The sequence below is a fragment of the Pseudochaenichthys georgianus genome, chromosome 15 (genome assembly GCF_902827115.2).
Source record: "Pseudochaenichthys georgianus chromosome 15, fPseGeo1.2, whole genome shotgun sequence".
Classification (NCBI taxonomy): Eukaryota; Metazoa; Chordata; class Actinopteri; order Perciformes; family Channichthyidae; genus Pseudochaenichthys; species Pseudochaenichthys georgianus.
This window is the reverse complement of record NC_047517.1, coordinates 3,523,328-3,537,003: the sequence shown is the minus strand read 5'-3', so window position 1 is coordinate 3,537,003 and position 13,676 is coordinate 3,523,328. Positions and strand designations below refer to the sequence as shown.

At 41.5% G+C, this 13,676-nt stretch overlaps 1 protein-coding gene across 2 annotated transcripts in view; it reads right to left on the bottom strand.

Annotated features, from left to right (window-relative positions):
- LOC117459993 (rap1 GTPase-GDP dissociation stimulator 1-B) overlaps positions 1–13,676 on the bottom strand; it is a 79,065-nt gene that overhangs the window by 56,282 nt on the left and 9,107 nt on the right. Inside the window, exons 2-4 of one of the 2 annotated variants that reach the window (XM_034101189.2) lie at positions 12,251–12,355; positions 11,679–11,801; positions 10,369–10,494 (exon numbers count right to left, since the gene is read on the bottom strand). In XM_034101189.2, coding sequence (XP_033957080.1) covers positions 10,369–10,494; positions 11,679–11,801; positions 12,251–12,355 — 354 coding nt within the window. The remainder of the gene's footprint in view (positions 1–10,368; positions 10,495–11,678; positions 11,802–12,250; positions 12,356–13,676) is intronic. The other variant, XM_071205686.1, reaches the window with a different exon arrangement.

Here is a 13,676-nt window from a genome sequence, read left to right as displayed (position 1 = left end):
TGAAAAAAAACAGGAGATCTGAGTTGGTTTATTCAGTAAATTAGCTCAGGATGGATGTTCTGTCTACACCTGTTGATGTGAGGCTAATGCAGGATTTGCTAGCTTGATGCTACCGGCATTTAGCGGCAGTGACTCAACAAATTGCCTCTTAAAATGTATCGTCAGCAATGTATGACAAGCATGAATTAAAATGTCGAACTCGGACTTCATTTTAAGGACATTTCGGCCAGGGGTGTATTTTTGTTTAAGCACCGGATTGGCAAAACAGAAGAGTGTGTGCACCAGTCTGCCTTGATCTATGAATTCATGTCCATGCCACTCACAGTATCTGCTGCCCACAGCTGTTTTATAGAAGGAAAATCTCCTTCACTTCATGAAATCTCTGCAGCGCCAGGAGGCAGCGGGAGGGTTAACTCAGCCTCTGAGAAGACGAGCGCGCAGTGCCTTTCACGCACCGCCTTTCACGCACCGCCTTTCACGCACCGCCTTCACTGTGTTTACCTTCAGAATCATTAGAAAGGCTAAAGAGCGGTGTGGCTGATGTGTTTTAACCACACACACCTCTACACACACACACACACACACACACACACACACACACACACACACACACACACACACACACACAGACGCGCAATTTAAACGCAGACTTTTGTTCCTCCATGTTTCGTTGTTATCGTTTCATTGAGCGGACCCGCCCCTTTTTTTCAAACGCTTCCTTTTTTGGATCATCGCTGTGATGATTCGGCTGTACCTTTAGTAATGAATATTAAATGTTGTGAGGAAATCTTTCCACCAATAATTCCAATAAGTAATCCAAAATGTATTCACTTCAGGTTTACGAAAGTAACTGTAATCAGGTTACTCGTTTTTCAAATGTAACGTGAGCTGAATACAGTTAGGCCTACTTGATTTTTGTATTCTGATTACGTAACGCCGTTACATGTATTCCGTTACAACCCAACCCTGGTTGTAAATTGTTTTAGACTGAACAAAGCTGTTTGTGTCACACTGGGATCAAAGATGATTGACATGACTTTATTAAATCAAGTTTTAAAACATGACTATTTTATTTCAACAGGACCCAAAAACACAAGGGGTATAACATGGTAATTAAATACTGTGATTGAACACAAACACACCATCTATTATTGACCTTTATAGCAAATTCAAAACATTATAAATACAAAACACCACCTTTTAGTATTAGACAGAAAATAGGTGACGAGATATTCTATTTTTTTAGATTAGGCCACTGTGGTGAGAGTAATACATATAGCTTGTATTACATTTGTTTTGAAAATGTATATTTATACTTTATAAACAAACTGGTTACCCTTTTTTAAATTAGCACACAGAACATTATGAAAACAAACTTGACTAATGGTCAGCTCATAACCTCAGAACACAGAAGAGGAAAAACTGCATAGATTCTCGTTTCATTTTGAAGGAGCTGCAGACCTAAAGTGTGTAGAAAACTTAAATGATTACAAAGGTCACAATCACATTAATAAAACTGTACTTAGGTTTTAGTTTCACTTTTACAAAACAGAGTTCCACATGCACTTTCTAGCATGTATGGCCATCTCCTCACTAGCCCTATGCTGCTGCTCCCCTGCCAGCTCTGTCTCTGACTCATCTTCGTAAAATAAGAAGAGATGTCTGTTGACTTTCTCTTCATTTTCTGCAAATTGACATTACACACAGCAGTGATTAACAGTAGCCTACGCATTACACCAGCCCAGCATACCGACATCAACTGACGTTAGCTTAGCAAGCTAAACTAACGCTAACTAGGATAGCCGCCAAAGTGTGTATACAGATGAATTATACCAGAGGCCTGCACTACGAAGCTGGTTCAACCTAACCTGGATATGTTTGAGTTAGCCGGTTGGCCTAATCCAAAACATACGAGCTCTCGCTAAACGGTACTACGACGCGGGTTATCAAGTGGATCGCTCAAGCCAGCCGTGTCCTATCTAGTTAGGTGCGCGTTCACATGAGAGGGGTGGTATCTGGAGCATTCGACCAATCACAAACATGGAGAAGCGCACTGACAGCGAAGCGTCATACTTCCTGAATGAAAAGTCAACTATATAATTAGACAAATATGAAGACGTTAAACTTTAAACATCCATGACTTAAACACTTTATCCAGGATCAAAGCCTCAGAGCTGCACCTGCAAGGTGAATACAGCTGGTAAAAGAAAAAGTGTTTGAATGCGTACATTAACAGGTTTATAATATCACTGCCCCGTCTAAGACACGAGTGGATTTGATTTGATTTGTCTCGAGTGTTTCGTCAACTTAATGTGTTGCTTAAAATAATACTTCTGCATACAGTATGTGACACTGTGAGTGTTGCACGGCCAGATAAGGAAATATGTGATACATCATGAAGTGATGTGCCGCGGACTGTATTTAATGTTACTCTGATCCGGTTACTGATGTTGTGGCCGATATTTAAGTAAGCTTTCTTAACGCTAATGTTATAATAGTCAGATTGCTCTGAAGATGGGAGGTGATATTCTATTGATGTTCACGTTCACACAGTCGGTGATTTTTGCCGGCCGTCTTTCCTGCAACCGCAGCTTTTCTGTATTTCCTTTCTCCTGTAATATGACTTGATCGCTTTAAACTCTGCACAATGAGCTCTGATTGGTCAGCAGGCAGTGCAGTAGTATTTTTTGTGTCCTTTTCTATCTTTGGGTTTCCTATTTTATTTTGTAAAGTGTTCACCCCCGTTTCCTGCCTGTTTGCTTTCTGTCGGTTTCCCTCTCTGATTACCCAATTGTGTTCACCTGGTACCTATGTGTTTTCTCCTCCCTCCTCACCTGTCTCGTGTTTATGTGATTAGTCCTGGGTGTATTTAGGTTGTGTGTTTTCTGTCTCTCTTTGTCGGGTTGTCTTGTGATTTGGCTTGTCCTCGGTGTGTGTGTGTGTGTGTGTGTGTGTGTGTGTGTGTGTGTGTGTGTGTGTGTGTGTGTGTGTGTGTGTGTGTGTGTGTGTGTGTGTGTGTGTGTGTGTGTGTGTGTGTGTGTGTGTGTGTGTGTGTGTGTGTGTGTGTGTGTGTGTGTGTGTGTGTGTGTGTGTGTGTGTGTGTGTGTGTGTGTGTGTGTGTGTGTGTGTGTGTGTGTGTGTGTGTGTGTGTGTGTGTGGCCGTGTGTGTGTGTGTGTGGCCTTGAAATAAAGGAATTATTTTGACTTTAATCTGCATTTGGGTCCTACTTGCTTCACACACCTTAACACAGACAACGTCCGTTGAAAAGACGTTCTGCAGTAAGGAGGGGGCGTTTCACCAACGACAGGTGTTCTTAATTTTATGTAGTTGACGGAGCATTTTTACTTTACACGACACTGTTCAACACTTAATTCTGCTTCACTCTTTAAATTAACAACCGCGTAGTATTTACATGTCACAAGAACGCGGATGTCTTCATAAAAATCTTTAGCGAAAGAGTCTTTCAAGACATCCGCGTTCTTCTGACACGTAAACACTACGCTTCCTATATTTTTGTGCGGACTGCGTTCACACCAGCAATCAACCGCTCCAGAGTTCGAAAGCAAGCATTCCGAGACCACCTATTTTAGGGGACCAGAGTCCGGTTGTTTAGTTCACTTCAGAGGTCTCGGACTGTGTTCACACCGACCCAAATGAACCGTACCAAGCAGCTAAACGCACCAGGGTTAGATTCAACCGGACTATAAAAGGCTGGTGTGAATGTGCCGTTATCTCAGTGGGTCTCAAACGGTTTGGTCACAAATTATTCAAAAGATTATTTCCGTGGCACACCTTCATGATCATTATAGTCTATATGGCAGTAAAACAAGAATAGAGTTTGAAAGGGGAGTGATTTGTAAAATATCCATAAAGAAAAAGAACATCTGCTTACAGTTGTGTTTCATCTGGGTGTTGAGAGATGTATCCATAGATCTCTTAATGTTGCTCTCAAAGTGCACCAGATTGATGCTTTTAACTTCAATATTTAAAACAAATCTTCCCGGGGGAGCATCCCCCCGGACCCCCCTAGAGGAGGTGAGGTCCACCCCCCACTCATAAAAAATAGCACTTTACCCCTGCCTATATGCCGTGAGCTGATTATCGAGCCTTCATTGTAACAGTCGCGGGTGTACTGTGTGTGCGTGTGGGGAGTGTTGCAGTAGAACATTCCACTGTAGCGCCACAGCCGCCGCCACTGTGGGCTAAGCCCCGAATGTTTTCAGGTCCAGGCGACGCCCCTGGTGAGCAGATACCTTGGTTTTGAACTACAGTATTGAATTTGACAGAAAACAACAATGAAACGCCAGCAGAAGAATAGTCTAATGAGTTGGGTGAAAAAAAACAGGAGATCTGAGTTGGTTTATTCAGTAAATTAGCTCAGGATGGATGTTCTGTCTACACCTGTTGATGTGAGGCTAATGCAGGATTTGCTAGCTTGATGCTACCGGCATTTAGCGGCAGTGACTCAACAAATTGCCTCTTAAAATGTATCGTCAGCAATGTATGACAAGCAGACTGCTTGTTTAATGTTAGACTCACACCAATAGCTCAATATGATCATAACACGATTGCTTTCATATCAGAGATCAGATGAGGTGAAGCTGCCTCCAGCAATAGAGGATGAGGCAGAGAGCAGCAACACAGGGTTGCAGTAGGTATGTTATATGCTGTAGTCAGGTGATTTCAATGTATCAATGAAAGGAAGAAGTGGAGGCTACATGCAGGGTTTTCGCTAGGATTTTTTCTCGCCGGTCAAATGTCCGGGCAGAATTTATTTTACCGGACTAATTTGAAACTTACCGGTCATATTTCAATAATAATAATAATAGTTGTGTAGCAGAGTTTCCGTTAGCAGGTAATTACCGGACTATGAGCAGATATGCTTCAGTTTAAAACTCAGTTCACGGGGCTCATTGTTATATTGCTTCAGTTTATAATCGTAACAGATCGAAAAATTCAGATTCATTTTTCAATAAATGATTCCACAAACAACAAACAACATGATTATTACATTCAAACAAACTACTTGTAGTAGATAACGTACATTATTCAGAGGTTTACATCAACTTTGAATAATAACACGGGAGAAACGGATCCTCTCTTTTCCCCTCTCCCTCCCTCTCTCTCCTGACAGCACGTCCGTTTCTCAAGCAGCTCCTGCAGCTCGCTAAACAGAGGGCGGGGCTTCAGGTGATCCTGCAGAGCTGCGTGTCTCGGTCAGACTCAGCAGCTGATCTGATCTCTCTCTCTCTCGTCCGGTTACACTTCACTCGCGTTTCTGTCCATATCGATCAGATCCAGCTCTCCTGATCGGCCTTTATAGAGAGCACCGATCAAACTATTAAGAGTGAATATCGGCCGATAATGACCGGCGGCCGATCGATCGGAGCCTCCCTAATTATTACCAGACATTTTGACCATCAGGTTTTGAATTTACCGGTTTTTTATAAATTTTACCAGCTAAAAACCGGTAATTACCGGCTAACGGAAACCCTGTACATGATAAGAAGGGAATACAGTTTGAATAAAGTACAGTACAGTGTAACACTGTACTTTATTACTTTTTAATGTACAAATACTTTGTTACTGTACAATATCAATAACAATAATCCACAGCTCCTCTCTGCTCCAGAGGATAAAAAAATATATATTGGGGGGTACCCGAGCAGCACCCTGCCAAGGCAGTAAACCTAGGATAAACACTGTAGTTTAAACAAAACATTAATGTGGCTTTAACAGGTACAAATGAAATATACTGAGCATATTAAAAGCCTAAAATGAACATTAAAAAGTCATGTTGGTTAAACATATGGTAAATGAATATACCAAATATTAAAGGAAATATTCACATTAACATAACAATTTAATGTTTCTTTGACATAACATAGTTGTGTGTCTTTAACATAATGGAATAGTTTTGAGTACACATGTTTTTAATATGTGCAACCGATGTCCATGTTAAAATCATGTGAATCCAACAGCCTTTTTTTTCAGTGTAGGTATATTCCTTGGGTTTCGTGAAAGGCGCTATATAAATTGAAATTATTATTATTATTATTATTATTATTACATTTTCTAAATAAATGGCCAGTGAATGAATATATATATGTGTTTACTTATTTATTTGGTGTAATATTATTCATTTATTGTCCAATATTATCCTTTTTATGTATTACTTTTGTGTTTGGTGGAACTGCATCACAGTGTTAGCTTAGCCAACAGGAATGATTAGCCAAAATGCTAAATAGTGTTACTTGTCTTTTTGGAGTTACATTTTCTAAATGAATGGCCAGTGAATGAATATACATGTGTTTACTTATTTATTTGGTGTAATATTATTCATTTATAGTCCAATATTATCCTATAAGTATAAGCCAGTGAATTAATCTAATCTCTTTGTTTTTCCACATTTGTTAGATGAGGAGTGACCCCAGCAGGACAAAGCCACACACCCAGAAGACTTTCAGGGAGCAGCTTGCTGCAGAATTCTTGGAGTTTGCTGAAGGCCCTGCTGAAGGCCCTGCACCTCCACCACCCCCTCCTCCACCACTCACATGCATGCCCGAGTATTATGGGGAAAATGCCACCAAGGTCAGGAAGAACTGCAGGAGGGGCCTAGATGCTGGACTCAAAAGGGTGAAGACACCTGTGTACTGCAGGAAGTGCCAGGCCCCTCTGTGCTTCACTGTCAAAAAGAACTGTTACAGGGAGTGGCACGACCTAAATACTGGAACATTCAGGTAGGTATAAAGTTCAGGTAGGTATAACATTTTGCGAGTGTTTATTTAAAAAAAAATACTTTTTGTTTTTATATACCTAGTGTGATTTTATTGTATAGTACGTTGGTAAAATGTTTCTTTTTACATGCCTATAGTGGGTTGGTAAAATGTTTGAAATAAATCTGCCCCAGTTGGAGTCAAACGTTACTTATGTTTCCGTTTTTTTTGTATTGTGCAAGTACACCTACACACAATGACCTACAGTGTAGTTTTATTGTATAGTGCGTTGGTACAGTTACATACACACACAGCTACACTTACACACACCTACACACTCACAAAAATATTTGTAACAATTTTTTATTTTTTTAAGAAATATTTTTATTTTTTAAAATATTTTTTTAATTTTATTTTTGGGTGGAATGAATACCTATAGTGATGATTCAATGTAATACAATGATTTTTATAGTCTGGTACCTGAAAAAGGTCAAATGGCACTGATGGAACCAAATGTGCCCAAAGCTTATTCCGCCTGGACTTTATTTTCATAAACCTCTCTAAAAAGGTCAAATGTCACTTGTTTTGCCTCAATCTTGAAACAGGGTACTTATTATATGTTATACTTTGGATTCCTAAAGCTTTTAGGCTACCAACCCATCATTCAAGGTTGGTCTTCACTATAAGTAATGGGTTTTCTTTAGGCGGAGACAGGAATTTACATTTTTTTGCTATGTTCCATCTGAATTTACTCTGACACAGAACAATCTATATTGATTCTGACACTTCTACATCCAACTCACAGATGTAACCTTGCTTTGATAACAACAATTATTCATATAAACCTTTTAGAAGTGAAGTTATAGTTTGTTCTGGGAATGTCATTTTCGAGCCTGAAACCTGATAAACAGGCTCAGGGTTTAAAAGGTTAACAGAAAATGTCAACGCCTAGCCGAAAAAAGGAAATGTTCTTGCAAATCCATTATGTAAATAGTAACCTGCTAATATGAAAGGGCACTTTAATGCAAAAAAAGCAATGGCATTGCTTTGGAAAAATACATGAATGTATAAAAATTGCCTGGTTTCTCACCACATATGCACTAAAGAAAGTATTACAAATAACAACAAGAACTGACATTTTGAAGTAGCGCAATTAGTACATTCTGAAACACATGACAAGTGGTACATTCTGAAAACACATGACCCCAGGAAAAACACACATTTCTGAAACATGCAAATCAAGCAAAAAACATGAGCAAATGAAGTGCAGGACAGTTGTATCGATGAAAGTCCAGTATGAATGCTGTAAAAGTGCACAATGGTCCATGGCAACAGCTCACTTAAACAGTTTGTTTTTAAACGCTTGGGCTTTCTTGGAGAGCATGTTGCCGTCTAGCTCCATTAACATTTGCTGGAGCACTTCGAATGGGCACTTCAGTTTAGGGGGGTAGTTCAGGTTTATTGCATATATTAGTCCAAACAGCTTGGTAGCAGCTAATGCAATGTTGTCCACATCAGTTAGTAGGCTACCTGTTAGCCTTCCAGAACAATCTGTCCTCTGGTCTCATCTGTCCTTTATATGGGGGACATTTCATGTCAATTTCCTGAGTTTTGACAATTTTAAGTCTTTGAAAGTATGTGTTTTATTTATAAATGTTTACATGGACTGCTCCCCCCCCCTTAGGGGAATTCATCCACAGAAAACACACTGGACACTGCACTAGGTCAGAGACCAGAGGAGACTGTGAGGTCCACCGTAGACGGACCACTTTTGGACAAAATGTCCTCTCCATTAACGGCAGCTCATTCTGGAATAGCCTCCCAACAGAGATACGGGATTGTCCCACTCTCAATAGCTTTAAAGGTCAACTCAAAGAATGGTTGAGAAACAAACAAACGTGTAATCACCGCTAAATGCACTTTAATACAGGGGTATCTCCTCTTCCACTTTATGTAGCTCTTTTTTTGCACTTGATGTAGCTCTTTTATCTCCTCCCGCACTACATATCGTAGCTGCTACATTGTACTGCCTTGTGGTAAATGCTTATATGCTGCTCATGCTCTTTCTGCATATCATGTATTTATGTTTGCCAAGTATATAAATGTTATGTTCATAAATGTTGTATATGACAGGACTACGGATGGAAATTAGCTCAAAGCTCAAATCCGGCTCATTTACATTTGAAAGCATTATTTTGTTTAAAATGTTCATTAATGTGCACTGTCCCGGTTCAAATAAACAATTACATTAAATAAAAAGAGCGATGTCATCTATTTTCTTCTCAAAATAGTTGACAAAAGTGCAGGGCAGAAGGGAAGATGGGGGTAGGAGGCTGGGGGGTTGAAGAAGAGTGAAGATGGAGAAGAGTGTTTTGGGTTTGGAGAAGCAGGATTGAATTTCAGATTGAAAGAAAGTGTGTTTGGCTGTGGGAATAGAAAGAGGATAGGAGAGCTTGATAGGATTGGAGGTCATCAAGGTGTTTTGATTTCCACCATTTCCTTTCAGCAGCCTTTAGCCGGACTCTGCTTTGCCCCGCTCTGTGTATGTGTGTGTGTGTGTGTTTGTGCGCGTGTTTGTGCATGTGTGCGTATGCTTGTTTGTGAGAACCCTGGCACTTTAGAAACAAAAGTTGAGGATATTCATTATCGTGTTACATTTTATCAGCGGTGCTCATGACATGAATGCAGCTGAAACACTGGACAGAACTTAAAGTCAGGGTAACGATAGACTCGATGAAAATAAACAACCTATTTTTTCTTGGACTAATATTTACAAAAGTCCCGGCGATCTCTCGGCCTCACAGGAATGTTGTGATTGGAAGAGGGTCCCTCTGTTATCACAGTACTATGCTAATCCAAGTACCTTTCACAGTTAATACAATGTTTTCAAGAGGATCTATTCCTGTCTGCAGTCCTAAGGCAACTTTCTAATTTGAACAACATCTTCAATGTTCTTACCTAACTTGATAAACAGTCATAATATCATAATTACAAAAATACGTTATTTTGTAAAATATGGTCATATGACTGTATTTCCAAACACAGTGTATTTAAGTTCCGATTCCTAAACACATTAGTCTCTCACTAGTTAACTAGTAGACATTTTGAGCCCCGTTAGTTAACTACTAAGGTAAAAAGAGGCGTCAACGCAGTTAACTAGTGAATATTTTGGCTCCACTAGTTAACTCATGAGTGATTTTGGATATTTCTAGTGAACTAGTTTGCTCATGTTCTGCTTCTTTTTTAACTAAGTAAGATGTCAGAGCTTTTGCAGTGTAATAGTTGACTTGTAAGACTTTTAGTGTCACTAGTACGGTCAGAGGGCCACTAGTTCATCAGAAAAGCTGACTACTTGGGACTTTGGTGAGCTAGTGCCGCTCCTGGCGTCACTAGTTGCAGAAAAAGAGTGACTAGTAAAATGTTTGCCAAACTTGTGACCATATATCTAACAAGTGCTAACAAGGAGCCAACTAGTGTGGCAACTGCCGTCTGATATCAAGGATTTGGACCCTACCCGAGGGTGTGAGACTGTGCACTGGCTCGTAAGGGCACGACAAGTCAGTGAGGTCATCAGGAGAACTTTAGACGTAATCAGTAAAACCTTAAAATCATTCCAGAACAGACAGGTAGCCAGTGAAGAGAGACACTCACAGTTGTCGAAGCAGATGCGTCCGATGGCCCTGCCGGTGTTCAGCAGCATCTCCTGGTCGGTGCTGCTGAGGTGGGGCAGCAGCACCTTCACCAGGCCGGCCTCGATGCACGGCTCTCTGACTGCAGCTGCAACACACCAGGAACACCATCACCTGTCTCTCAGCTGAATCCTCTCACCCGGCTTGGGGAGTAACGGATTACATGTAACGGGATTACGTAATCAGGATTCTTTTTAAAAGGTAGCTGTATTACACAAAAAAATAACTGCCTGAATCTACTTTCTTTGCATTATTTGTTCTGTTTTTAATTCAGCAGATGAACCTATATTTTCATGAAATAGTGTGTGTGAGCTTAACTGTGTGTAATAAACTAAAACGGAGCATTTTCTGTCAGCTCAGATGTTATTTCTGCTTTTTTAAACTGTAGTATGTGCTCATGTGTTTCAGTGTTGGTGTGTAGGCTGCTGCCTCAATATGCTTCATGAAAGACAGGTTTCCCTGTCAATACAATCATTTTTTATCCTAAAATATCTTGGTGTCTTCTTGTAAGGTCACATTGTTCTGTTGTCTTACATTATAATTAAAAACATCTTATTCATATTTAATTGTATTGATTTTCAATGCATTTGACATTGCGGTAATCCAAAAGTAATAGCAAGTTACATTACTTTTATATTTTGATACAAAAATAAGGTTAATGCTTACATTTCTTTTTACAGGTAACTATTCATTGAAACGGATTACATTGTTTAGGTAACCCTCCCAACCCTGCATGCTAGTGCCATGCTGGATGTTAATATTACCCCTCGCCTCGGCTCCGCCCCCCCTCCTGTCCTCAGAGATCCCCTCTGCACATTCACCTGACCCCTGCACTCCCCCACTGCACACCTGCTCCCCATTTCCTTTATTCATCTTACACTATACCAGCCTGTTTGTAGGCTGTCGGATTGTTTAGTCTTTCGATTCAAGACAGTACAACCTTTGATTCCCACCTGTCTTTCTTCAGTTGTGCTACCTGTTTCAAGCCTGCTTTTTCAATGAGCCACGTATGAAACGACAACTGGATAAACTGACTCTGCTCAGGAAGATTGTGTGATATAATGGAAAGCTCTGGAACAGCTACTGAATACATCTCTTGTCAACAATATGGTGGCATAAGGATCAGTTGTGGTAGCATAATTGCCTAAAGTGATTTATTCAAATAATGATTGTGCTGCTGTCTTTGAGTTGCAGCTGAAAAATCCCTAATGTTATTTTCTTTTATATAATCCAAGACAAAAATGCGTGCTAACACCTGTAGCAGTATCCTACCTTCTCTGGCCATCTCTGCCACCAGCAGCGCCACCTGGCAGCTCAGGGGGCTGCTGCTCCGTAGGACCTGGGCCAGGGAGGGCAGGACCCCACTGCTGGCTATCTCCACAGCAGCATCCTTCTCTGTGGACACATGTTCATTTGTTCAGAGCAATAAAGACAGGATATCCCATCACATTTACTGTTAACATGCAAAGTTAGTGTTGGCTAATGGTACACAGTAAAGCCCAGTTCTGACTTAAATATATATAACAAATAATATAACTGTAGGAGCTACGGTACAAGGTATCTGAACTGTTTGCAACCTGCTCTAATATAGTGTGTGTGTGTGTGTGTGTGTGTGTGTGTGTGTGTGTGTGTGTGTGTGTGTGTGTGTGTGTGTGTGTGTGTGTGTGTGTGTGTGTGTGTGTGTGTGTGTGTGTGTGTGTGTGTGTGTGTGTGTGTGTGTGTGAGTGAGTGAGTGAGTGAGTGAGTGAGTGAGTGAGTGAGTGAGTGAGTGAGTGAGTGAGTGAGTGAGTGAGTGAGTGAGTGAGTGAGTGAGTGAGTGAGTGTGTGTGTGTTAGATGACTTACTCTTTTCCAAAAGAGCAGCCAGCAATGTCTCCAGAGGAAGCTTCAGCTCCTCCTCAATCAGCTCTGTACTCACACGGAGAGCCTGTAGAGCCCCGCTCAGAGAGTCTGCAATACACACAACACACACAACTGAGGTTACCTACTGTAACCCAGCTTCTATGAGTAAATGGCGCAGCCCTCTAAGGCTATCGCTATTGGGTTATCCCTCTGCGCCCCCGCGCAGCACTGAAACAATTGTAGTCCACGTCCACCCGCTAGGTGGGCCCCACCCTCGGGCCCCCTTCCTACTCATACCGGAAGGAGGCCCGAGGGTGGGGCCCACCTAGTGGGTGGGCGTGGACTACAAGTATTTCAGTGCTGCGCGGGGGCGCAGAGGGATAACCCAATAGTGACAATAGGCAATCTGCTCCCATACAATATAACTTTTCTTCAGCTATGCATAGAGCCAGTGGGGCCCAGCGCTTAGAGGGCTGCACCATTTACTCATAGAAGCTGGGTTACAGTAGGTAACCTCAGTTCTATTTCGTATATGGCTTCGCCCTCTAAGGCTATCGCTATTGGGTTAAGGGCGAAGCATGATGTAGTCTGCGCCCCACTGGTTCAGCCCGGCACTAGAAGCACAGACACACCTGCTCAATAACACCCCCTCCCCTGCGAAACGTAACCATGGTCACCATGGTATTCCATTGCCAACCATGGTAATACCATGGTTGACCACAAAATACCATGATGGTCACAGTACCATGGGGAAGAAACCATGGTCTACCATGGTCAACCATGGTCAGCCTACCATGGTCACAATGTCATCTCCAGAAACCATGGTCAACTTTTGAATATTTGAACCATGGTCTCCAGAAACCATGGTCGACAATCATTCTAATGATGCTCATGCAGGCACCATCACCTGATGGAGGTATATAAAATAGTCTTTACATTTTCACCAACTGTTTAATGAGCATTTAATGAGTGTGTGTGCAACTATAGAGTGACAGTGTACTGTAGATGAAATTAAGTGCAATTAACATGATCTATACACATATTTTAAAATTAAATGCTTGAAACAGTTTAAGGGGAACCTGATCAGGTTCAAATGGGGCATTGCTTTAGTGCGCTTAACACCAAAGCCAAATCCCACTGAGGCACCAGTGTGCGTGACACAGGTCTGAGTCTCCATACTCCTCGCATACAACGGCTGCTGCGTTCTGCGAGCCCCTCGGTTAAATTAGCTGGGGAATATACATTGCTCTGATGGAGAGCAACGTGTGTGCGTGCCCAGAACAGCAGCCGCCTGGCTGCGTTCAGAAGCTGCGCGGATCGTACTCCTCCCTGGCGATTGAGGTAGGCTGCTTCCATAGCCGTGGCCTGTTGTCTGTGCAAATCAACACATGTTTGAGTGTACAGCAACGGGGCGACTCCCCCGTTCTTT